This window comes from Phocoena sinus, chromosome 11, assembly GCF_008692025.1.
Source record: "Phocoena sinus isolate mPhoSin1 chromosome 11, mPhoSin1.pri, whole genome shotgun sequence".
NCBI lineage: Eukaryota > Metazoa > Chordata > Mammalia > Artiodactyla > Phocoenidae > Phocoena > Phocoena sinus.
Genome location: NC_045773.1, coordinates 48,337,868 through 48,362,493, shown reverse-complemented (window position 1 = coordinate 48,362,493; position 24,626 = coordinate 48,337,868). Strand labels below are relative to the sequence as shown.

General features: G+C 47.4%; 1 protein-coding gene across 1 annotated transcript in view; it reads left to right on the top strand.

Moving 5' to 3' along the window:
* The window catches only part of ITGA9 (integrin subunit alpha 9), a 354,686-nt gene that overhangs the window by 81,699 nt on the left and 248,361 nt on the right, over window positions 1-24,626 (top strand). Inside the window, exon 15 of the mRNA XM_032650071.1 lies at window positions 4,504-4,664. Within this exon, the coding sequence (XP_032505962.1) occupies window positions 4,504-4,664 (161 nt within the window). The remainder of the gene's footprint in view (window positions 1-4,503; window positions 4,665-24,626) is intronic.

The window sequence follows — 24,626 nt, the reverse complement described above, 5'->3', positions numbered from 1 at the left end:
TAGCCTGGCGAAGCTGTGAGTGAGCAGGGGGCCTGCCCTACCCCTGGACAAGCAGTAGAGCCCAGGTCCTGATAAATGGCACCAAGGTCATGCAAGCCAGTGGCAGAAATAAGTCTGACACCAGCAAGCTTTCCCCAGACCCTTCCTCTGGTCCTAGGGGTGTGTTTCTACTCAAGAGAGCATTTGCACACAGAGAACATTCCTTGAGCTCCTTCTGGTCTCTCGAGAAGCATGGAGACGGGATAATGAGGCAAATCCATGTTCTATGAGGAGGGAGGGGATCCTATTCTAATTACCACCTCATTCCTTTGGGGGAGGGCGAGAAAAGTTAGGTAAGTGGAAATAGCCTTTTTTCCCCTCTCCTGGAAAACTCCGAGGGAAGCTCAGAGTAAGTCAAAGGAGGATTTATTAGTAGAATTTCACAGCTGAAATCATGTTCTGATGGAGAATGGGAATGAATCAAAACTCTCTGGGAGCGACCAGAGCCGTGCTGATGCAAGACAGCTGGCTCGATGCTGGCCCCGGCCGGTGTGGGGGGCCCTGGGGAGCCAGCTGGGGGGCAGGGAAAGGAGGAGGCTGGAAGCATGACTCTGGGCTGATCAGCTTTTCCATCAAGATGACATCATTCGACATGGCAGGGACACAAGCTGCCAGAAGGAGAGCTGAGGATGTGAAGTGTGCTGTTGGAGCAGGCCCTAATCAGAACCAGCACCTCCCCGGCCCCGGCTGACTGGGCTGGGGGCGGCCGCTAGCAACTCCACCAGCCTGTTGCTCCCACGGGGTGGGCCGCCGAGCCAAGGGACTGTCAGGCTGCTTCTCCGGCATCTCGTCTGCTTCTTAGGTGGGGCTCCCTTTTAGACACACTTGGGGTGGGGGCTGATCAAAACTGTTAGCAGTGAGCTCAGGGATTTAGGGTGGTCCACCCTTCTTGCCACTCTGGCAGCTACCTCCTCACTCAGGCTGGGTTTCCCATCATGGGTCTCTGGTTTTGTTCTAGAAGAGAGATTTTGCTAAGGTGCTGACTTCTTTTTGTGTAATTTAAAATGCCAAAATAAATTTTAAATCAAGGAGAAGCACTGAGTAGGCAGTTCAAAAGGGGAAATGTTTCCAAAATGATTGCATTTGGTGAATTGGGTAATTTGGTCTGTCTGATTGTATGCTTTCTTGTTTTAGAAATATCTGGTAGGTGAGTGTGTTGGCATGTGTACACTCTGCCCATAGCAGAGCAGCGGTTGTGGTCTTCAGCTTGGCGTTAGTAACTCAGCTGTTTCTCCCCTCCCTTGAGTTGCAAGAAGAATCTGTTGGGCCAACAATTCTGCAGTGAGATGGGGTTTTGGAGAACTAAGCTTGATGTTTGTTTGTAAAGTATCTGCACAGTTCTTGGCACATATGGAGGGTCGAATTCATTCTGTTTTCTGGACTTGCCCCATTTTAATGCAGATTCTTGCAGAAGTAGAGCCTATATCAAGGATTTGAGTGCGCATTGTTGATTCAGGAGGGGATCCCAGGAAACATCAGTAGGAAAGCAGGACCATGAGATAGGAAGGGAAGGCAGCTGTATTAGGGTTCACCAGAGAAACAGAACCAAGAGGGTGTGTGTATATGGATATTATAGCTCAGAGGCAGTCTGGAAGCAGCACTTCTTTTCTGGGGGGGACCTTGGTCTTTACATTTTAAGGCACTCAACTGATTGGGCGAGGCCCACCTGCATTCTGGAGGGTAATCTGCTTTATTCAAAGTCTACTGATTTAAATGTCAATCCCATCTAAAACATACCTTCATCATAACATCCTGATGGGTGTTTGACCAAATATCTGGATACTGTGGCTTAGTCAAGTTGACTAGAAACCATCACAGCAGCTGGATAGAGGGTGTGTTATTAAACAAGTTACCACTGTAACAGGGCGGCGGGAGCAGAATCCTGCTAGGGAAGTCTGGGAGCCAGTGTGGAACACACCTCACGGTTGGTTACCCCACCCGAAGGACCAGGGAGCTGGGGTCATGCTTTCCTGAGCGCTGCCCCAGGGGCTTTAGTCCTTGGTGCTCCTGGCCTGCCATGCCCACGGGTACGTGCCATGCCCACCAAAGCCCTCGGGAAAGGGAATGCAGGTGCCGGCAGTTGGAAGTTGGGCTGGACAGCAGGGAAATGGTAAAAGCCAAGAGGATGTAGGTGGGGCCCTGATGCTATCTGCTCTGTCTCCCTGTGTTCATTTCCACCCAGGCTTTCTCTGGGCTCAGCCATTCATTGCTGACGAGATGGTTCAAACCCTCTGTTCTCTCCTTGGTCACCCTTCATGCCCACCCAGGGGAGGGCGGCTGTAGCTCTCTCACCTGGGAGGACGGCCAGGTGGGGGGCTGTAGCGGGGACCCCACTCAGCAGCTGCTGCCACCACATTGGTTACCCCACCAAGGTCTTCTCGCTCATCTTCCAGCAACACCCATCTCCAGTCCTGATCCTGCTAAATGGAACTTGGAAACTCACTTCATTTATGTTGTACATATTCTTATTGTTTGGCTGTTGCTCAGGGAAATTGTGATTAGGAGAAAGTAAATTAGCCAAAGTTCAGCTCCAAATCTCTATACTCATTCTGCTGTCTGTGCAGATTCTGCTGTCTGTGCATTCCAAGAGTGTGAGTTTTTTGTCTGATAATATAAAAAATGCACCAAGAACCAGCATGGTAGGAATAGCCCAACACTGGAGATGAGCAGAGTTCCAGATTCCGCTCTCTGGCCTGCAGCAAGTCTTGTTCCCTCTTGGGCCATCAGTTCCTCATCTGAAAAATGAGGGTCTTGATGTAGATGGTCCCTAGGCTTGCCCAAAAGGTTAGACATTCTACGAGTCTACCCCATTTCCTGCACTGTCACCATCAGAGCAGGTATGTAAATCTTGTATAGGTTCCCATGTTTTCTCTGTTGAAGTACTTTCCCATGTGCTTTCTTCTGTTCCCAAAAGTATCTCCTGGGATCATCCAGGTCGCAGGTACCTCCTGGTGATCTAGCCTTGCCTTGGAAATCAGCTGTTTGCTGAAATAAACAAGCTGGGGCAAACCTGCCCTTGCTGACCAGGAATCTGCCAGCTTGGCCTGGCAAGGTCCCTGAGATGGCAGAGGCCCAGGAAAACCATTAAATGCATCAAAAATATACCCTGTGGCAGCTACAGAATGCCAATCCAGGTCACTTTCCTCCTTCGTACCTCCCCCAGTGGCTGATCCCTTTGATGTTATTAAAAGCCAGAGCCATCCGCATGGCCCCAGCTTCACATACTTAAATGCCAGGAGGCATTAGGCTGATTTTTTTTTTTGGTGCAAGAGCCCAGCTTCTAGGAGGCTGGTGTGTGGAGCCAGGGCAGAGGCTGGGTCATCCGCTTTCCCACTGCTCAGCAGTCTCATCTGGTCATTTTAGGGACAGAAGCTCCTTTTCTCTCACTTTAAAAATACCACGTTCCCCTGAATCCACAAAGCAACTAAAAGATAGTGTTACATAAAAAAGTGTTATGGAGGGGCTGACCTCTGAAACAGGGTTCTGTGGGACAGAAAAGCAATGAAATGGGTCCGTTAATACCAAAGCCATATTTACCTAATAAAACACATTGTCCCATACTTACTGAAAGACTCTGAAATAATGGAGGCGAAACCCTTTGGGTTTTTTTATCCAATGTGTGTTCTCTATCGTGACCATTTTTTAAAGTCCCACATTGTGTCACAGTAGGTTCTGCCATCTGGCATTACACCTTGAGGCACAAGGTGATGAGGTTTCCTTTTTGGGAATGCACCCCAGTACAGACCCCACAGTGGTCATGGTTTTGTTGAACCGATAGGCACCATAAAACTGGTCACTGTATGGCGGCCTAGGAACGAAGTCAGCTTCAGCCGCCCCTGTGTTTCCCTGAGTGAAATCTCCATGAGGGCAGGAGTTTGCCCTCATTGTTCTTTGATGTGTCTCCCATGCCTGCACAGTGCCCAGCTCAGTGGACCATGGATGGCTACGGTCCAGTAGATGTAGCAGTTATAGAGCCCGACGCAACAGCTGTGCAGCAAGTCAGAATTATTGGGTGATTCCTCCCTCGTGTGGGGCATATGTCCTGTTTCTTTATGGGAGTCAGTATTCCATGCAGCCTTGGTGGTTTCAGCAGCTTCTTGTAGTATTCCTTGTAATTGTCCTACCTTTCAGGACACTAATTGTGTTAGGTACAACTAACCATTGATGTGTATATTGGTGGCTCAGATGATAACTCGTGAGGTTTAAATTGTGGGGAGCTGTGAAGTGTGATTCCCAGAGCATCCCCAGGAAGACAGGGCTGTCCCAGTGTCTCTGGATTCTGGGGGTGTCTGGCTGTATGTTTCTCTCTGAGATGGTGTTGATCGGGGCTGCCTGCCATCAGTCCTCTGTGCAGCAGGGGGCTAGGTATTGTCTGAAGGGTGCTTATGATCCTCTGAGGGGGTCTGGAGGGGGCCTTGTCACTGTGTCTATCCTCGCTGATGTTTTGACCTTATTCATTGGCAGGCCTGAATTACGTTCTGACGGCTGATATGGCCAAAAAAGAAAAGAGCCAGTTGCCCAGGGTCTACTTTGTGTTGCTGGGAGAGTCCATGGGTCAGGTCTCAGAGAAGCTGCAACTGGTCCATTTGGAGGTGACATGTCGTCATTACGTGGCCCATGTGAAGGTCAGTTCTTTTTATCCTCAAACTTTGATCTCTACAGATGTTCATTTGGAACTGGTGGAAACTTTTATTGTGCATTACATATGCTCTGACTTTCAAAATTTTATTTTACAAGGTGGAGAACATTCGTTTCTTCTTTTAAAGTTGGAGTTGGGCAGCTCTTTATTGATCTTACTGTGCTGGTCTTAGCCTCTGAGGGGGGTGATGGTAGGCCAGGAGACCAGCAGTGCTCTCTGGCCTTGCCTTGTTCTTTTCGGATGTTTTTTGTCCTTTCCCCTCTGTGAGGCTCAGTAGTCTTCTCAGTGGAGAGACACAGAAGCACATGCCTCTGAGTCAGCAGTGGTGCTGGATCACACCGTGCCTGATACCTTTCTCGGTGATTCACTACATATTAGCTCATAGTCAAGGTTAAGGTCTTTTACAACTGGTTTGATTGTCCTCTCTTGATTACTTCCTGTTTATTTTAGGAGTGCATTTTATGGTCCCTTTCCCCTCAATTAAATAAACTTTCAAAATGTTTTTCTTCTACTGAAATTATTTGTTAAATACACTTTGCTGCTAATTCAGGAGGCCAGGCTTCAATTAGTTACAGAGAGGCCCCTGTGTAGGCAGGTCCTGTCAGGTTGGGAGTCTGGTGCCCATTGCTGCAGGAACAGCCAGCCACTGACCCCCAGGCAGAGACAGCAAAGGAGGTGGAAGGACCCCCATGACCCAAGCCACATGATGGGTAAGATGAATGTGGGTTTTGGTGTCACACAGACCCACTTTGTGTCCAGTTGGATGAGAATTTTGACTTCTCTGTGTCTTAGTTTCTGCATCTCTAAAATAGTTACCTTAAAAGGTGGTTGTAGAATTAAACATTACATGATGGATATACTTAAAGGACCTTGCACAGAGTCTGCCACACAGCAGGCACTCAGCATTATTATTCGGTTGGACCATACGTAATTGCCAATATTCTAACATTCTTGACTTACAAAAATGATTACATGTAGTTCAACCATTATTAATGACCAGTGGCTTTTTGGATGATAACAAAAATAGACTACGGATTGGAGATGAAGTGTCCTTCTATTATTATGTCGTTAGTGCCAAAGCAGGAGAGTAACAGCTGCTTCTGCATGCTTCTGGGTTGTAGATAGAGAAATGCCCCACACATCCATGGCACTTTGGCCCAGAGCCTGAGTCCATGCCCCTGAGATGCTTTTCAGTGGGGCTGGGCTCTGTCTCCTGCCAGGACGCATGCAGGGGCCTGCCCAGACCAGCTGCCCTCAGGCCTGGGCAGTGAAGGCCATTTATAAAGCAATTCATGCTCCTGTTAAGCCAACAAGCCACCCACCTCTCTGGGTCTTAGATGATGTTGGCTCATGAGCACCCTTGGGGGTATGAGGCCGTCAAGTCAAACACTGCCAGGCCTTCAAGTGCCTGCACTTGGCGTCTCCACACTTCCTGGAGGTGGGGCGTCTTCCCTTGGGTTTCTTTTCTCTTTTTTTAAAAATTTAATTTATTTTAATTTTGGCTGTGTTGTGTCTTTGTTGCTGCGCGTGGGCTTTCTCTGGTTGCGGCGAGCAGGGGCTACTCTTCGTTGCGGTGCGTGGGCTTCTCATTGTGGTGGCTTCTCTTGTTGCAGAGCACGGGCTCTAGGAGCACGGGCTTCAGTAGCTGTAGCATGAGGGCTCAGTAGTTGTGGCTCTCGAGCTCTAGAGTGCAGGCTCAGTAGTTGTGGCTCACGGGCTTAGTTGCTCCGCGGCATGTGGGATCTTCCAAGACCAGGGCTTGAACCCGTGTCCCCTGCATTGGCAGGCGGATTCTTAACCACTGTGCCACCAGGAAAGCCCTTCCCTTGGTTTCTTTATGCTGGTCTCTTCCACGAATACTTTCCTTCTGGGCTCTTGCGACTTCTTGCTTTGACTGAGAGGTTACTCCTTCCCATGTAGCTACCAGGAGTCTTGGCTGCGAGATAGGGCCACACAGAGCCTGCAGGGCTTTGCAAAATACACTCAGAAAACAGCAATAATGAGGTGCAGGCTGGAGGTAGAGCTGTTTCTGTGGTGGCTTCTGAGGATTAACTGGGGAAGAGCAGAGCTGCCCCAGGCTATTGGTCCTGCAATGTCCTAATATCTAGGGTTCCCAGACTTAGCAAATAAAAATATTAGACTTCCAGTTAAAACTGAATTTTCAGGTAAACAACAAATCAATTTTTTTTTAGTATAAGTATGTCCTAAATAGTGCATTTACTTATCCTAAAAGAATTTTTAAAAAAATTATTTGTCGTTTATCTGCAATTCACATTTAGCTGGGCATCCAGTTGGAAGGGTCACCCTGACCGATATCCTTCCATCCCACAAGTGGCACTTCTCCCATCAGTCAAAACACTGCTGACAAGGAGAGAGATTGGATGGGGGTCAGAAGAATTTGGAGGATGAAGGCAGAGCTCAGGAGCACAGAGCAATCACACACTTTTATGGGATTATTTGGGTCATTTTAAGGAAGAGCAAGAGAGCAGGGCTTCAGCAGGGCTTCTTGGACCTAGAAAAATTTGGATATAGTTATTGCTTGGCCATTTTCTCATGCAAGGAGACCGGGGTGGTGGGATCCATCAGGAAGTCACAAGCCTCTGATGCCTTTATGGTTCAGGAGACGCTCAAGGTGGATGATAATTTATAGCCGTGTGGGAAGTTTTTTTCTACCAGGCATTGTCTGTGTCATAGCAGAGGACCCTGGGGACTGGCAGAGGGAGCCAGTGAAGGTGAATGCTAATGGGCCGGTTGGCTGTTCGCGATGTGGCCCAGCTGGCTTGGCCTGTGGTTTCTCCAGTTGTGGGAAAACAGCTGTGAAGGCAGTGACCCTTGTGTGGCCGAGGCAGGCAGCAATGCTGGGGGCAGGGAGTGGCAGCCTGGCCACCTCCTGGAGTGGGGCCGGGGGCTGGGAGCTGCTCATCAGGGCGGCAGGGCGTGAGAGCACAGCGCAGCCTTCTTGATGGGGCTGGCGCTGGGATTTATAGACAGTGAAGGAAGAGAGAGAAAAGTGTTCTCCCTTATCACACACCATATGGCACGCAGGCAGGGAGGCAGGCGCTAGGCGCTGGGTGTGTTTTGTTTAGGCTATCTTTAGGTATTTTTTTCCTTTTTTTCTTTAAGCCCATTCCAATCTTTTTTTCCCTTCTTCCTTTTTCCCCCGAAGTTTTCATTCCATATATGGCGATAAGTATCTCTATCATAGAAAACTGCTCTGGCTGACACCTGCCTTCCAGGCTGGCTGCGTTGTCCCATTTTGTTCCTTTCACAGCCCTGGTGGGGCCTCCGAGGTGTACCTAATTTTATGATACACTGCATCCTCCTGGGGGTGTGGATCCACTCTCAAGGCTCACTTGGTCAGCAGAGCTGAGGCAGATTTTGCTGCTTCCTTGGCCTCTCTCCCTCAGAGTCCACAAGCCCCAGTTTGGGGGATGGGCCCCCTTCTACTAGTGAAGCGGCCTAGAAACCTCTGTGGGTCCCCACGGTCACAGGTGAAAGCCCACACACCTCCCCTCAGCCTCAGGGCTCTCCACAACTTGGCCTCAGTTTACCTGTCCAGCCGCATTTCTGCATCACATCACACATGCCCTGGGCTCTTGTCAAGGTGGACTGACCCTTTACCCCTGGAATGTGTCCCTCATGCTTCCCAGTCTTAGTTCTTGTGCTCACCCAGCACTTCTGGCACTTGAGTCACCACAGGCCCAGGTTTTGTCATATCCGTGTACAACCACGTACCACCTGCGTGGTTTTTGCATTTTTTGGTCTCAAACGTGCACCACCTGCGGTATTTTATTTCCTAATTTTTCTTTCAATCATCCTTTTGCCTGAAAATAATTTATAGCAGAAACTGTACACTCCTGTAAGTGGAACACCAATTATTGCCTGCCAAAAGAGAAAGTAACTGTAAACAAAAATACATTGAAGACACAACAGTGATGTTGAATTCTAACTGGGCTTCATTCTTTGCTGAAGTCCCTGAAGAAGCGGCCCGCTCTTCCTGTGTGTTAGAAGGGGAAGTTACAGAGTGCTGTGGAAGTATTAAAGACATGCTGGCACCACAATGAACTTTCTCTCTGATGCAATCAGAAGGGCTAAATGGGTATTGACTGTGGAGTAACTTTCCAAATGTATGGGTCCTTTTATAGAGCCCTGCCCACGTGCCGTGGGAATCCATGCCATGAACCCCGTATGGAAAGCCCTAGGGCCTGGACTCATTCTGCTTTGATTGGCTGTGCCTTCCCCCTCTTGCCTGCCGAAGGGTTATCTGTGTTTCAAGGCTCAGTCAGCCACCAGGTCTTAAACATCCTCAGCCAGCCGATGTCCTTGGCCCTGGGGAGGCTGCCATCAGCTTCCTGCCTTCTCAGAGCTTGTTCCATGCTGCCCGACTCCCGCTTTCGGAATGATAAGCATGAAACAAATGCTTGCAAGACCCAACTGCGCTGAAGTGACTCATTGGGTCAGCTGGACTGTGGGGTCACCAGGAGCGTCTCATCAGGGACCTCTAACCACTCTTGGACCTCTGGCTGGGAGGTGATGGAGTTGAGGGTTTTGGATGCATGTCTGTGTTCCCTCATCACTCCACCATTTTCTGGTCTCTGTATGTACCTGGACAGTAACTGTGCTCCATCTTCAAGTCCTGCACAGCTCCTTGAGAGAGCCAGCCCTTTGTGAGGTCAGGTGCTTATGTCTGACAGCCAAACGAGAGCCTTTTCAGGAGTGGGGAAAGCAGGTGACAGCTTTGAGCTTATACAGGGACAGTGCAGAAGGCCAGGCGAGGCTGAGCACAGGGTCAGCTGCCTCACTCCCAACTGTGAGGATCCATGATCCCCTGCAGAGGCCTCCAGAAAACCTCTGGTGAGCGAAATCACGTGTCAGACATTGTCAAGGGAGCCAACAACAGGATTAATGTGAAAAGGAAAAAAAAAACACACTCCACACTAGATGAGGGTATATAAGAGCACCGTTGGTTTCTCTGAGTAGCTGCAGATGTTCAGGAGGCTGTTCTCTTATGTTGCTGGAGAATTCTTCAAGGGAGTTGGAACCTTAAGCTACTGCAGGGCTGGCCTGGCCAAGGGAGGGCAGCACACTGGCCACCCGGCAGTCTCGGAGGTTACGCCGTGGGCTTTGCCCAGATGTTGTAGTTTTTTTTTCCATTTTCACATCCAAAAAAATGCCTTAGGGCCAACTTCAGTCACGTGATAGACTGAGTTTGAAAAGTGTTTGGATCCACTGAATGCCAATTTTCAGAGGTGCTGGAGGCTTTTATTTTCTTGTTTAAGAAACAGTTAAGGAAGGAAGATTAAGTTGGAGTAAAGAAGACCTCTGTGTGAGGAAGAGAAGAAAGGAAAACAGCAAAGTTTTCTTCTTTATCTGGGAAGTAAATTGCTAAATCTCTTGATAAAATATCTTAATCATCCTGATAAATCAAATAAATAGCCAAAAAAAAGTTGTAAGATTTGGATACAAAAGGAGATACAGCCCTTAGATGTAGGAGGTCATCTTAAAACATTTTTTAAAAATTGGTAATATATGCACATAGTTAAATATTTTTTTTAAACTGTACTAAAAGTTATAGAAAGAAAGAACATCTCTCAGCACCCCATTTCTCTTCCGAAGGCATCTGTGGTTCCAGTTTCTTGTGTGTCTTCCAAGAGCTTGTCGATGAATACACAAAGCTGTGTTTTACACAAACAGCAGCATGCTGTGGCTCACTGCTGTGCAGCTTCCTTTTTCCTTTTAAAATGCCCAATAGCAGAATAGGTAAGCAGGTTTTTTTTTTTTTTTTTTTTTTTTTTTTTTTTTTTTGTGTTACGCGGGCCTCTCACTGCCGTGGCCTCTCCCGTTGCGGAGCACAGGCTCCCGACGCGCAGGCCCCGCGGCCATGGCTCACGGGCCCAGCCGCTCCGTGGCATGTGGGATCTTCCCAGACCGGGGCACGAACCCACGTCCTCTGCATCGGCAGGCGGACTCCCAACCACTGCGCCACCAGGGAAGCCCGGTAAGCAGGTTTTGGAAAGGTTGTGCAATGGAATACTACTCAGCAATAACAAAGAACGAACTGCAGATGTGCACAGTAACGTGGCGAATCTCTAAAGCATTATGCTAAGTGAAGGAAGCCAGACTCAAAAGGCTGCTACTATGATTCTATGGAAAAGACCAGCTCAAAAGACAGAAAGCAGATCAGAGGTTTCCAGAGGCCAGGGATGGGGTTGGGTGGTGGCGTCCATGATTGGCTGCAAAGAGTCATGAGGGAAGTTTTGGGGGTGATGAAAATATTCTAGCAGGATTGCGCTGGTGGTTATAGGACTGAATACTTTTATTAAAGCTCAACAAAAAGTTTGCAGGTAGACCAGGCTTTAAGAGGAAGATCTGGAGTTGTTTTAGACACACTGAGTTTGAGGGGCCTGTTAGATGGTGAAGTGGAGATGTGTATATATGAGTCTGCAGTTTGAGTAGTGGTCTGGGTTATAAGTATAAATTTTGGAGTCATTAGAAGATAGTGTTTAAAGCCATGAGATTTGATGAGATCACCAAGGTAGTGAGAGAGAGAGAGAGAGAAGGGAAGGAAAGGGGACCGTGGGTACCCAGCACCAGGAGTACTTTTCCTCTTGGTCCCAAGATGGCTGCTGAGTTCCAACCACAGTGTCTTCTTTCCATGCAGGAAGAAGGGGGAAGGGCGAAATGCTCTTGCCTTCTGATCTGAGGCCCTTTTAAAGAGCCTCCGATGACTTCTACTGACAACTCATTGACCATCCATATTTTAAGGGAGGCTGGGAAATGTCAGTTTCATCTGGACACTACAAACCCTAACAGTGTAGAGCTTTGCTCTCCAGTAGAACTTTCTGTGATGTTGGACATGTGCCATATCTGCATTGTCCAATATGGTGGACACTAACCACATATGACTGTTGAGAACTTGAAATGTAATGAGTGCCACTGAGGAATTTTTACTTTAATTTTAATTAAAGTTTAAATGTAAACAACCACATGGGGCTACCATTAGTGGCTACCATATTGAACAGTGCCGATTTCTGCTGCAGTAGAACACAGAGTCTTCATAGGACATTGGTCACACAACTCAAATGTCACAAGCCAAGTGGAAACAAATAACTGGTGTGAAGTCAAACTGACTGTTTCATTTTGCACTTACATTGATTAAAACCTGAGTTTCAAGAATGCCGTAGAACATGGTCTCTCTCTCCAGGGTTCTTTTGGAGCATTCACACACATGCACACACACTTGCACACACATATCTGCATGCACATACATGTTTCCATAGGCCATAACAGTGGGGGGAGGGGAGCGGTATTAGAATTGAGAAAGTTGGATGGTTCACCCTGAGTGGATCATTTCAGGAGTGTTATAAACTTGCATCTGATGTTTTCTATTTTCTTCTCTGTGGCTTGAAACTGTGTAAAAGGTGGCAGTATAGAGGATGGAGATACAATTGCTGGGTCAGGAGGGAGGACATTTTAAGGTTTGAGACATATCACAGAATTGCCTTTTAGAATGTAAACCCCCCCCCCCCCACTCCAATGCTCTTGCTAGTACTGGGTGGAGAGATTCCTTTTCAACTCATATTTGTGACCCACATGAAGTATACACTTCCCGCTTGGGTGGTGAGGGCTGGGCTGGGCTGGGCTGATATGATCTGTGGTCAGCCACGGGGGAGAGCAAGTGCTTCACCTGGGTCTCTGAGCTTCCTCAGATGACAGTGGGAAGAATACCGACTTCCTAGTAGGGATCTGATGAGCACTGGGCCCCTTTTCCCTTCTCCTTAACCCGGAAATCTGTTATTCTCCCTGGCTGCCTCTGTGTTAGAATGGATCAAGACTCATTTCATAGGTGTTTGGGGAAGTTTTAAAAAAATGATTAGAAGCAGATGGTGAAAAGAAAATGGAAAGTATGGAGCAAACAAGAAATAAATGTGGGAAGAGAACAACTCTCTCAGCCAACATCCTCCTTCTCCTCCTGGAACAGAGCAAGTCAGAGCCGCTGAGTCAGTTTACAAGGGCTCCTCCAACTTTAATGTGTACACCAGTTACCCGGGGACCTCGTTAAAAGCAGATCTTAGGCAGCAGGTCTGGAGTGAATTTCTGACGAGCTCCCCGGTGATGTCAATGATGCTGGTCCATGGACCACACTCTGAGAAGCAAGGAGCTAGAAGAAGTAGGTACCAAGAGTTCCAGGTAAAGAATCAAAGGATGATGACCATGGTCTGGCAGTTTTCCAGGTGGAGCAGACCTCGGAAGGCCAGTCACTCCCCTCACACTGATGGTGAGAGGTTCCACACCAGTGATGTGGAACCATGGTTCTGATGGTCATGCTCTGGCTTCCTTGTGACCTTGTGCAACCTTGGGGCTCACGCTGATGCTTGTGAGCAGAGGGCATGCCCCTTGTAGAAGGGCTGGTGCGGGCTGTGATTTCTTCCACGTTCCCTCACTGCCTGTTGCTTGAAGGACTGTGTTGTCAGCAGTCAGCTTACTGAGCACGATTTTTTCAGCATTTCTGTTTAACTTCATTGGAGTGTTTTGGGCATGACCCAAACAAAAAAGTCAGAGATCCTTTTCTTCCCCAAAGACTAGGAGCTTCTTGAAGTACAAGCTCTTATTAAGCAGAATAATTATGACTTTTTTTGCCCCATCCATTGGGGGCAAACAGAGAATGAGAAACCAACTTAGAGACTGCATAGGTTCTTTCTGCATTTGTGAGCAAATACTGGTCACGTGCATTATTTTCCCGGGCAGGTTATGGTGGGGCACCAGCCTCCTGAGTGACCTCTATTTTTGAGGACGGGGACTTTGCTGGTTGTAGTGAGTGTGGACAGCAGAAAGGGTTCTCTTACTCATAGATAGCCAGGGAAGCCTCTGCACCAAAGAAACCCATTCCTTCCAAGCAGCTGCCTGCAGGTAGCTTTTGGGGTTTTCTCACAAGACAGACCTGGCCTCGTGACATTAGAATTGGAATAATGGTGGGTCCAAGGACAGATCTATCCATATGCATCCCAGAAGTTTTGTGTGAAGAGGGTGACAGAAGATTGCTTCTTTTTCTAAATGCATTAGGACTATGTAAGTAAAATACTATAGGCAATAACAACAACAGTGATAATAGCTATCTTTTATTAAACATTTACTGTGCTCAGTGTTTTACGTGCACATTTAGTTCTTATAAGAACCCCCCAAAATGTAATTATGAATACTATATACATAAAATTATATGTATTACAATGATATGTAATGGATATAAGTAAAATAAAACCCCATTTTAGAGTTGACAAATATGAGACTTAAAACATTTAATTTACTCAAGATCTCACAGCTGGTCAGCAGCAAAGTCTTGGGTTTGAATCCTATCTGGCAGCTAAATAGTTCTCCGACCTTGAACAAATTATGTCATCTTAGCACCGTGGTCCACCAGAAGTGATGGTTACTGTAGTTGTTACTAAAAAGGCGATCTGAGGAAGAGAAAGCCCTGGCTCTGGGAGACCTGTCTCCGGGTGAATGGGTGCTTGGTTTCCCATGTTGGTTGGAGAACTTGACTCACAGCTGCTCCTGCACACGTGCGTCCACATCGCCTGTGCTCTGTGGCCAGAGGAAAGCTCAGGTGTGGGCCGGTGAGCCCAGAGCAGGCAGGGGGCCTGGGGCGATGGAGGTTCTCTTTCCTGCTCTTTGGTCTTCCCGGTCTGTCTTTGGCCTCAACTATTTAAAAAACTAAATGTCATTTATCCTCGTTTTTAGGATCTTGAAGTCTGGTTCATGCATTCAGCCTCCCAGCATGTGTTGGGTGCAGGCTCTGCTGGGTGCAGGGAAATGAAGATGAAAACACCCAGGCTGGCCTTTGAGAATGGTTTCACCCCTGCCTTTGGGGCACTGTCTCAGTGCTCAGCTTTGCCCCTCACCCCATGTGTCACTATTTTCAGTTCACTTCTGCACGCGTCACTGCTGTGGTGACCTCTGCCCAGGTGTGCCTGGGACAGTCCTGGGGTGCACCTGTAGTCCCAGTCACAGTCATTAATGGTTACCCTTTCCCTTGCAAAGCCTTCCAGTTTGGATGGGAAATTGTGTATGCCACTGCATTTATGGAGTACCCACTGTGTGCCAGACACCGTGCTGAGCCCTGGGGAGATGGAGAACGGTGGACCCTGCCCTGCCCCCAAAGATGTCTTGGTCTATTGGGGCATCTGTTCTGAAAGCCATGACTTGGCAAGTCAGGCAGCCCCAGCCTTCCAGGCTTCTTGCTTTTGCTCTTATTGGCCCCCTCCCACCACCTCCACTTGTGCAGACCTTCCCTCCTCTCCAGGTCCAGCTTAGTGAGGCTCCTTCTGCAGAATGGCTGCCCACTGCCTGATCCCCCTCTGTCCACCCTCCTCCCTCCACATCCCCCAGGTCAGCTGTGGGCCTTTTCCCCACTGGTGTGACTTCTTGGTGTCATAGTCTTCTCAGACCGTCATAACAAAGGACCACAGAGTAGGTGGCTTGAACAACAATGTTTACTTCTCACAGTTCTGGAGGCTGGAAGTATGAGATCAAGGTGGGTTTCAAGGTCAGCAGGGTTGGATTCTCCTGAGGCCTCTCTCCTGGGCTTGTTTGTAGGTGGCCACCATCTCCTGGTGTCTGCCCACTGATTTCTCTCCGTACTTGTCTGTGTCCTAATCTCCTCTTCTTATGAAAACTCCAGTCTTATTGGATTAGGGCCCACCCCAAAGACCCCATTTTAGCTTAATGACTCACTCTCCAAACCTGGTCCCATTCTGCGGTGTGGGGGTCAGGGATTCAACATACGAACTTTGGAAGGACACACGTCAGCCCACAAAGCTCTCACACTTGCTTTTAGCCTCCTCTGTTAATTACTGGCTGCTTGGGGCCGGGAGTGCATGACACTTGGCATAGTCACCCGGGCCACACCTCATGGGACCAGCCCCCATGCTTGTCAAACGACTGATTAGGCTCTTTTTTTGTTTCCAACTTGAAGACTTTTTTTACATTGAGGTATACTTAATTTACAATGTTATGTGATTAGGTTCTTAGTGTCATTTCTTATTGTCCATTTCAAGGGCTGAGTAGAGTTAATGGATTGAACTTCAAAGGAGAGATTTTTTTTTTTTTCTGATGTAATGAATCAATCTTTTCTGATCCTGGAAAGAATTTGGTAGATGAGACTTTATGAACACACACACACCCACACACCATAACCATTTTGGGGTCGTTTGTTTAAAAATAAACAAACAAGGAATTCTTTCTGGACAATCTCTGTCCTTGGGTGTAAATGTAGTACAGGGCGAAGGCAGGGCCCAGATGTTTACCCCACAGTGTTGGTGTGAGGCTAAAACGAGACCTTGCTTATAAAGTGCTAAGCTTTGCACAATGGAAAATATGCAAACACAGACCTAAGAGTCTTCTGTAAATGGATTGAGTTGGAATTTCCAGGCAGGTGTTCTCCCTGCCTCTTTTTAGTCCTTTGTGATTTAGCTTTTTATTTATCACCAAAGACCCAGCATATGGTGATTGTGGAGCCGCATGTATGCTTTTCCCAGATCAGTGGACCTGCCTCAGGGGGAGAGAGGGAGGGACCCAGACAGTTTCAGGAAATGGTTCAAGCCTATATCATCTCTAAGAAAACGACACAGAGCAGTCGCCCTATGTAGAAAGTCAGCCCTGTCACTCTCTGGGATGCCTGCTGGCCTGGGTGCAAGAAGTCGATTAGGTGGAGGGGCATCCAGGCCCCGAGGCAGTGGTGCCTCCTCTACTTCTATCAAGAAAGGGGAGTTGTCCCAGAGTGGAAACTCTAGAGCAGCTCTGTCCAATAGAAAGGGACTGCAGGCCACATATGGAATTGTAAATTTTCTAGTTGCTATGTTGAACAAGTGAAAACAAGTAAGATTAATTTTAATAACACTGAACCCAGTATATCCAAAATATTATCCACATGTAATCAGTGTAGATATTATTAGTGAGTTATTTACATTCTTTCTGGTGCTCGGTCTTTGAAATCCACTGTGTATCTTAGGCACATTTTATGTGCTCATTAGGGAAGTGTGTGCAGTGGTTAGTCAACCCTGATCACTTTGGGGACGCTGGGATGGCTGCAGGGGCCTGAGTATATGAGTATGTGAATGCATGTCCTTTATCAACTGGTAGTAAAAGGACACGGTCTATTACCTGTGGTTCTGAGAAACAATATTATAAAGGATGTTTTCATACTTGGACTGGGAAGCCTGCTTCTGAATTTCCTAAACTAGAGTTCGTGGGGCCCATGTGTCCATAGCACGGTGAGGAGGGTCTGCAGAATCCTTCCAGCATTTCAGAAAGCCTTGTGGGAAGCCCAGAGATCACCATCCAGCAATGGCATCAATCCTCTCAGCTGGGGTGTTAGTGCTGGTGAGCCCGTGCTGATCAGACCTTCTCCTTGGCTTCTGAAGACACTTAGGGTTCCTGGGGTCGTCCTGGAGGTGGGGGGTTAATTGAGTGGGTGAAGAAATCCTAGGGGCTGCAGAGGCCCACGTTTCTTGTGTCTGTGCTTCTCACCTACGGACGCAAGCACAAACCTCCAGGGACTCACTTGTCAGGCCCGTTAACCCTGAGAGGCCTTGGAGGGGACAAAAGGTTCCTGAAGTCAGCGAGCACTGTTACTGGTTCAGTGCTTCCTGGGTTGCAGTCAGGAGATAGGCATTTCCTGTGAGCCGTGAATTCTGCTCTCCACCTATATGGAGTGCCTGGGAAAGGCAGCTTTGGCCTTCCTTCAGCTCCTCTGCAGTTGCTTTGCTGGTGGGGTGCCCCCTATTCTCAGAGCGGGGAGCCATGAAGAGGGCACTGGGGGCTGCTCCAGGTGTCCTGTGGCTCTGGCCACCCTGGTTGTGGGAGGATTCCATTGTGCTTGGCAGCCCACTCAACGCTGGGAGGTATGGATCACCCCAAAGTCCTTCCGTGTGCTGAGCCAGAGCCCCTCCCCCTAGTTCTGCCCTGAGCAGCCATAGGCATCTGTCGGTCTGTCCCTGCAACCCCCCACTTCCTGTTTCCTCCAGGGCTCAGCATCCTCAGTTCCTTTGGGTCTCCAGTTTGTTATTCCATCAGTGAAATAGCCATCCTTTGTTTTTATTCCTTTCTTCTTCTGTGTCTGACGTTTTAGCCATCCCCCAACCAGGGGTCAGGGAAAATAGAGGAGAAGAAATTCAAACCAGCCAGTTTTACTCCTTCCCAACAACGGTGTAGGGAATATGCCTGTAACAAGGAGGTCCAATGGATGTGATAATTCCTTCCTGTTAGCCAGGCCCTCAAATTGGCTGATCTAATCCTCTCATCTGGCACCGCAGCTGGCTTGATTATTCTTCCAAAAGGCAGTGCATGTTGGTCTGGTTTGCACAGTGACATTTATCCATGCTGATCTCCTGAATCTGACATTTGTTCCTCTTTCATCCTGTACTTTCTTGGGCTTGATGTTCCTCTTCCCATCCACTTGGTAAGAAACATGTTAGCTTATAGCACAGGGTATCCTTACCTATCAATTAATGAGCCAAAAGTGTCCATAAACTTAGGTTACAACCAAGGTAGGCCTGGTTGGAAAGAGACATGGATTCAAAGAGGTTTGGGATAATTTTATTAATGACAAAGCCGTAAAGAGCTCCTAAAAGCTTATAAGATTTGGCATCAGGGACTGTCTCGTTTCTCACCATATCGCCATCACCAAGCAGGGAAACTGACATTGACTAATTGTTCAATAAATGTTCCCAGAATGTTAGAAGAAGCTGGACTAGGTCCAAGGTGAACATATGCCCAAGATACTCGACTGTAAGTTTACCACGTTAGCTTTTACGTTGAAGTCAGTGATCCATTTTGAGTTGATTTCTGTGTGTTGTCCAAGATATTGTGGAACAGATGTGAATAAAAATATTCTTTTTGATTGTAATTAAAAGTAGATGAATACCTGTCAGACCATGTGGCCTGATCGCTTGAAAGGCCATCACGTGAGAGCTTCTCCATTTGCCTTCAGAGAGGGTAGCCAGAACTCCTTGCCTCCCCTGCCGAATTTAGGGTTGTTGTAACCAAACCTTGGGCTGAAGCAGTGTACTTTCAACCAGCCCTTCCCGGGGACTGTGGTACAGGTGGTGCTCAGCCCACACGGCTTACCTCAGGGCGGGACGTCTGTGGGTAGAGAATCCTACTTCCCCATTCCGGGTGTGCCAGCACTTTTCCTGCTCATCTCCTGCCATTGAATCTTTCAGTTCTTCCTCATTTCTCCTGTTGCTGTCATGATGCAGTGAACGTCTTTCGGCACCTGACCATCAGGTTCAGGAGGACGAATTCCTGTTTGTGGCTTTGCTGCGTCAGTGCGACAGCCGCTTGTGTCCCCTCCCCCCCCATGTCAGCTTTGGTCACAAGTCCACCACAGCCATCTGAAAGTCCTGCTTTCTGTGCCCAGGACACTGGGCTTGGCTTGGCCTCTCACACGTTTTCTGACAGTTCCTGGTGTTTTTTTGTCATCCTGTGTGTCAGCAGCAATACACAGACTGATCATTTTTATGGAACAGTCTGATGACACCTAAGTGCCTATTTAAATCACACCCACAACCTAAAGAATATTAATCCTTTATGAGAACATTTCTCAAAGCATTTTTTACAGGATGGTAACAGGTGTTATGTTCAAGAACAAAACAAAGGCCTATATTCAAATAAATTTCAGAAAATACTGTATTTAACAATGGATATGTTTCTTTATTGGAGGACCTCCCAGAATTTTTTAAGCCAGGGTACACAAGGGGATACATTTTCCCCCTTTTGCATCTCCAGCGTTTCCCAAGTGTACTTGACCACACTTTTTTTTCTCTTGAAGATTAGGAGATATTGCTACAACATAGGTGAGTTTTCTCTCAATAATTTGGCTTTACACTTTCCTATTCCTTTTTTCCCTACTCACACAAATACTCTTCTTTAGCTTCATGTTTTAGTGATAGAAGAACTTAGTGATATTTGACATCTAGAGATTTTTCTCTAGGTTTTTTTAAATCAATAAGACCACTTTAAAGGTATGGCAGGCCTTGTACCAATCTCTAGGGTCCCTACCATTTAGAGACCTCCATCCATCCTGTGGTGACTTCATTTTTTGGTTATATTTTTAGGGGCTGCCCACAATGTGGAGGCCTTTCTGAAGGCCCCTATCTCATGCTAAGTTTAACTGGACTGTTAGCAGGCTTGATAGATTGCTGGTCTTAATGGGAGAAAATGTGATCCTCACTTCTCCACCCCATCATTAAATTATTACTGATTTATGACAAAAGGAAGCAGCCACCGAATAAGTGGGTATCTTTTTAAAAATTGTGATGCTTCACCAAGATGGATACACTTGCCTGTTTACTTCAACAGGCATCTGTTGAATGTCGACCATGCAAACATCTTGCTGGTCTGGGGCCCTGGTGCTTTCACTGAAGGGCCTTGGAGCCCAAAACAAAATTCCAGGGCCTGGCTCTCCAGCCACACCCATCCCTACCCATCCCCACCTAGATTTAATGAGGAGAAAGGGGCTAAAAGAAGCCCATGGGATTAACAAATATTCCAAAACACCACCTCTGGAAAGGGGTAGAAATGGGTGTTGGGATTCAAGGCATCTGTGAAGTTAAAGGGTTGGCACAAAGCAGGCTGGATCTTGGGTTTTTGAAAACCCGACTGGTGCCATTGCTGACTCTCAGTGAGTGGTTCTCTTGCCGTGAGCCAGCGCTGAGTGCGGACCCAGCTGGGGTCTGACTTCTGTCTCTGCACTCACTGGCCTGGTGACCTGAGGCACTCCTGGGTCACCAGGAGGGTTTCCTCCCTCCTGGGTCCCTCAGTTTTCCTATCCTGTGGAATGGTTGCAGCATGGGATTGTAGTGAGGATTAAGGGAGAGAACTGGTGCAGAGCACCCCAGAGGGGGCTTAGCACATGGTTGGTGCTTCTTGTGGCTTTATTGACTTCCTACTTCCTGGTTTCCTAGGGAGCCTGGAGTGTTACCTTGGCTGCTAGTTAAAGGCTGGGTTGGTTAAAAGGAGCGGGGACCTGCCTCATACTGTGTCTGGGGTGTGGATGTGGGGTAGTGTTAGGGGACTGGCAGATGAACTGGTCAGACTGCTCTGGTCTCGAGATGTATAAAAGAGTGGGTGAGAGGACAAGGCCATGGAGGTAATGGCATTTGTCACATCTTTTAGTGGTTCTTACAGATGATAAGGGCCTCAAAAAAATCTCCATATGTCCATGCCCAGAGTGGTCCATTATGGGCACATACCCGCAGAGCAGTGACCCCAGCTCCCATCTCTCTCTCTTTCTGTATATCTGCCTGTCTGTCTGTTTCTCTCTATACACACACACATATATATATAATTATTAAAGATAAATTAGGGACTTCCCTGGTGGCTCAGTGGTTAAGAATCCACCTGCCAGTGCAGGGGACATGGGTTCGAACCCTGGTCTGGAAAGATCCCACATGCCATGGAGCAACTAAGCCCATGTGCCATAACTACTGAGCCTGCGAGCCACAACTACTGAGCCCATATGCCACAACTACTGAAGCCTGTGCGCCTAGAGCCCGTGCTCCGAAACAAGAGAAGCCACTGCAATGAGCAGCCCGCGCAGCACAATGAAGAGTAGCACCCACTAGCCGCAACTAGAGAAAGCCCGCGTGCAGCAACGAAGACCCAATGCCGCCAAAAATAAAAATAAATAAAATTTAGAAAAATTAAAATAAATAATATAAATACATGCATATATGTATGTATATACACATATGTATGTATATACAATCTGTTTTTCATAATTTTTTATTTTGAAATAGTTCGACTCATAAGAAGTTGCAAAAGTGGTATAGAAAGTACTCATGTAGCCTTTAACCAATGATAACGTCTTATATATCTGTAGTACACAATCAAAATTAGGAAATTGACATTGGTATAATGCCATACATTCTTTTAAAGAGTGCTCAGCTCAAGACTAGGAATCTATTTTCAGCACAATTATTTGAGTTTCCTACTTTAGCTCCACTTTGGTGAGAGAAGCACTGGGGATTTTGAGATGGATTAGCCCTGGTCCTCAGCAAAGTTTGGTCACAGAGGAGAGAGATCCAGACCGGATGGGTTTCATGGGTTTCAAGTCACCTGTGGTTTACAGTGATCCAGCATGTTCTTTGGAATTGACTGCCTTATGAGACAGTGATTTTCTCATCACCAGACATATTCAAGCATGAGCCTTAGGATCCCTGGCCCCAGCACCAAGAGGGAGCTTGGACCAGATGCTCCCTGAGTGAAAATCCTGTGATTCTCTCAATTGCTTTGGCAGAGTTTGCAGCTAACATTGATTATGCTATGAGTCAGGTGATACTCCACATTGATGTATTATAGTTGCCAAATCACCTTCCTGGGCTCTGGTTTAACTAGTTCATGTGAGTTAAATCCTGGTACTCTGTATTGCAGGCATTGTTCTAGGCCTTGGAGTACAGAGATGAATAAGACATCGTGAGTACGAGCCAACATCTAGTTGGGAAGGTGATACAAACACACAACTATGATATAAATAAGTGCCATAATACACGCAGGTGTGGAGTGCTGTGAGACTCAGGGGGAAGTGGTTAGTTTTGTAAATAGCCACAAGGCTGGGAGGCCAGGAGGGTGCAAGTTTGAGAGAGGAGCTGGATCACTGGAGATGGGTTGGAGTTTCCTGGATTGATAAAGAGTTGGGGAGTAGAATCAAGGGAAGCAAAGACATTCTGGGGGCAGGAAACAGCACAAGTAAAGGCCCTGTAGCATGGTGTTTATATGCATGGGAGAAAGCTTGATGTGACAGATTGTGGGCTCCAGGGGACAAAGTACTTGCTGAACATGAAGCCAGATTAGATTTGGCCTCCACCTTATGCTAATGACAAAATGTTGGTACTACTGAGAGCTGCTTGGACAATGTGTATCTTTAAGTCATGCCAGTGAGAGGTTTTCAACTATTTGAGGATCATGCAGTTGTGAGGAACCAGATCCCTCAAAGTGGGGTTGATCAGTGATTTGGCAGGTCCTGAAGCATCTACCTTGATCCCCCAGAGTCTCAGCATTTCTTCCCCAGGTTTGGCTACTCTTGGCCACCACCTCTTCGAGGGTACAGCAAAGACCCAACAGGATGAACCTCTCAAGTGCCTGGCAGCTTTTGCTGGACAGCTTTGGGGTCCTGTGGACTCTTCTGGCTGTTGCTCTTCTTACATACTGAGTGTACAGAAGATTCACACACTGGATCTCTTGCTGGGTGTGACCCTTTGGGTCAGGAGTGGCAGAATGATGCTGCTGTGAATTGCAACGAGCAGTTTGGGGACCCGATTGTTTTGCAGGTTTCTTTGGAACCACATAGAGACTTTGTATTTTTGGAAGTGGATAGATCTGGGTTGCTAATGACTAGCAGGTGGCTCCCTTCCCCTTTCTGTCACCCTTTGGTATCATCTGTCAGACTCACTTCGGGATATTTCATTATAGTCCAATCAAGGAACATGGGAGATTCTCGGAGGAAGAGGATCTACCTCTGTCATTGACCTGGGCGAGGATCACTGGGAACATCTGACCTTTTCACCAAGGCAAACTTTGACCTTTGAGAGCTTCCTTTGGTTTCTGAAAGTAGAGATTCTTATTTTTAGTCCTTTCTCTTTTTAATTGCAGGAGGGAAATAAGAATGGAATGGAATACCTGTGTAGAGTAGAGGGATGAGAAGACGTTAGGAAAATATAGCCCAGAAGTAGTGCTGGATGAGAATCAAGTTATGAGAATCCCACTGATGAGAGGTGGATAGAAACAGAAGGCCCTAGTTCAGTGATTCAAATAAGGGCTCAGCTGTTTGCATTGGATGCTAAGAATGTATGCAGCAGCAGTGGGCCTCTTGTGTAGTAGGTCCATCACTCTCCAATTTCCTAAGAAACTGGGGTTCTCCTGGCCAGAAACATGGCCTACTTTTTCTGAGAAGGAAATGTCAATTTGGGGGTGATAATTTTTTTTTAAGTTTTTAATTTTATATTATCTACAAAGTAAAAGTGTTTTCCTTAACTTAAAAGTTGAACCACCGTAGACAGTGATCACTTCATCAGACTTGATTTATAAATAATCTGTCAGCTTGATGGTAAGAATTTACTGAACCTTTGTCAAACAAATTAACTATTCATAGAGATGTGATAATTTAAAACAGAAGAGCAAGCCCAGTGGATGGACCCTGGGAGGGCTGACTGATGGGAAGCCTCTCATCAAAGGCACTTGCTGAGGGCTGAATGGGGTGCACAGCAGTACTGAGTGTCCAGAGCGGCTGCTCCCTAGCCAAGGGTCAGCCCTGGGCAGGGCAGTGAGCTGGACACAGCATATCACAGCATGAGTTGTCTAAGAGGTTGAGAGAACATGCAAGATCTGAGCTGTGCTTGCAGGTCTCACAAGACCACAGCTCTGATGCCCATGGTTTTGGTTGGATGAATGAAATGATGATTGATCAAGGTGATTGGACAAGAAGGCTGAGCCCATCCCATCAGCCCACCTAGCAAACTCAGAGGGGTTCTGGGGTGTGTTCTGATTCAAGCGGCTGGGAGCGCTGCGTAGACATTAGCCAGAGAGAGGGCCGGCACTCAGACAAGATGCACTAGAGCCCTTGTGTGTGGTTCTGTTATTCACGTCTGTGGCTCTCACTTGAAAGGAGTGGTTCTTGGATTTTGGCAGGTGTCAGAACCACCTGGAGGACTCGTTAAACACGGATTTCTGGGCCCTGCCCTAGGGTTTCTGTTTCAGTGGGTTTGGAGTAGGAGCTGGGAAGGTGCATTTCTAACCGCTTCTTGGGATGATGATGCCACTGGTCCATTGATCTAAACTGCAAAGGAGGTCCGGATCCTGTGGAGGGGATCTGCTTTCTGCTTCCGTAGACACTAGGCAGCCAAGCAGATACCTGGGCTGGAAGGTGACAGGGAAGCATCCTGTCCCACTCACG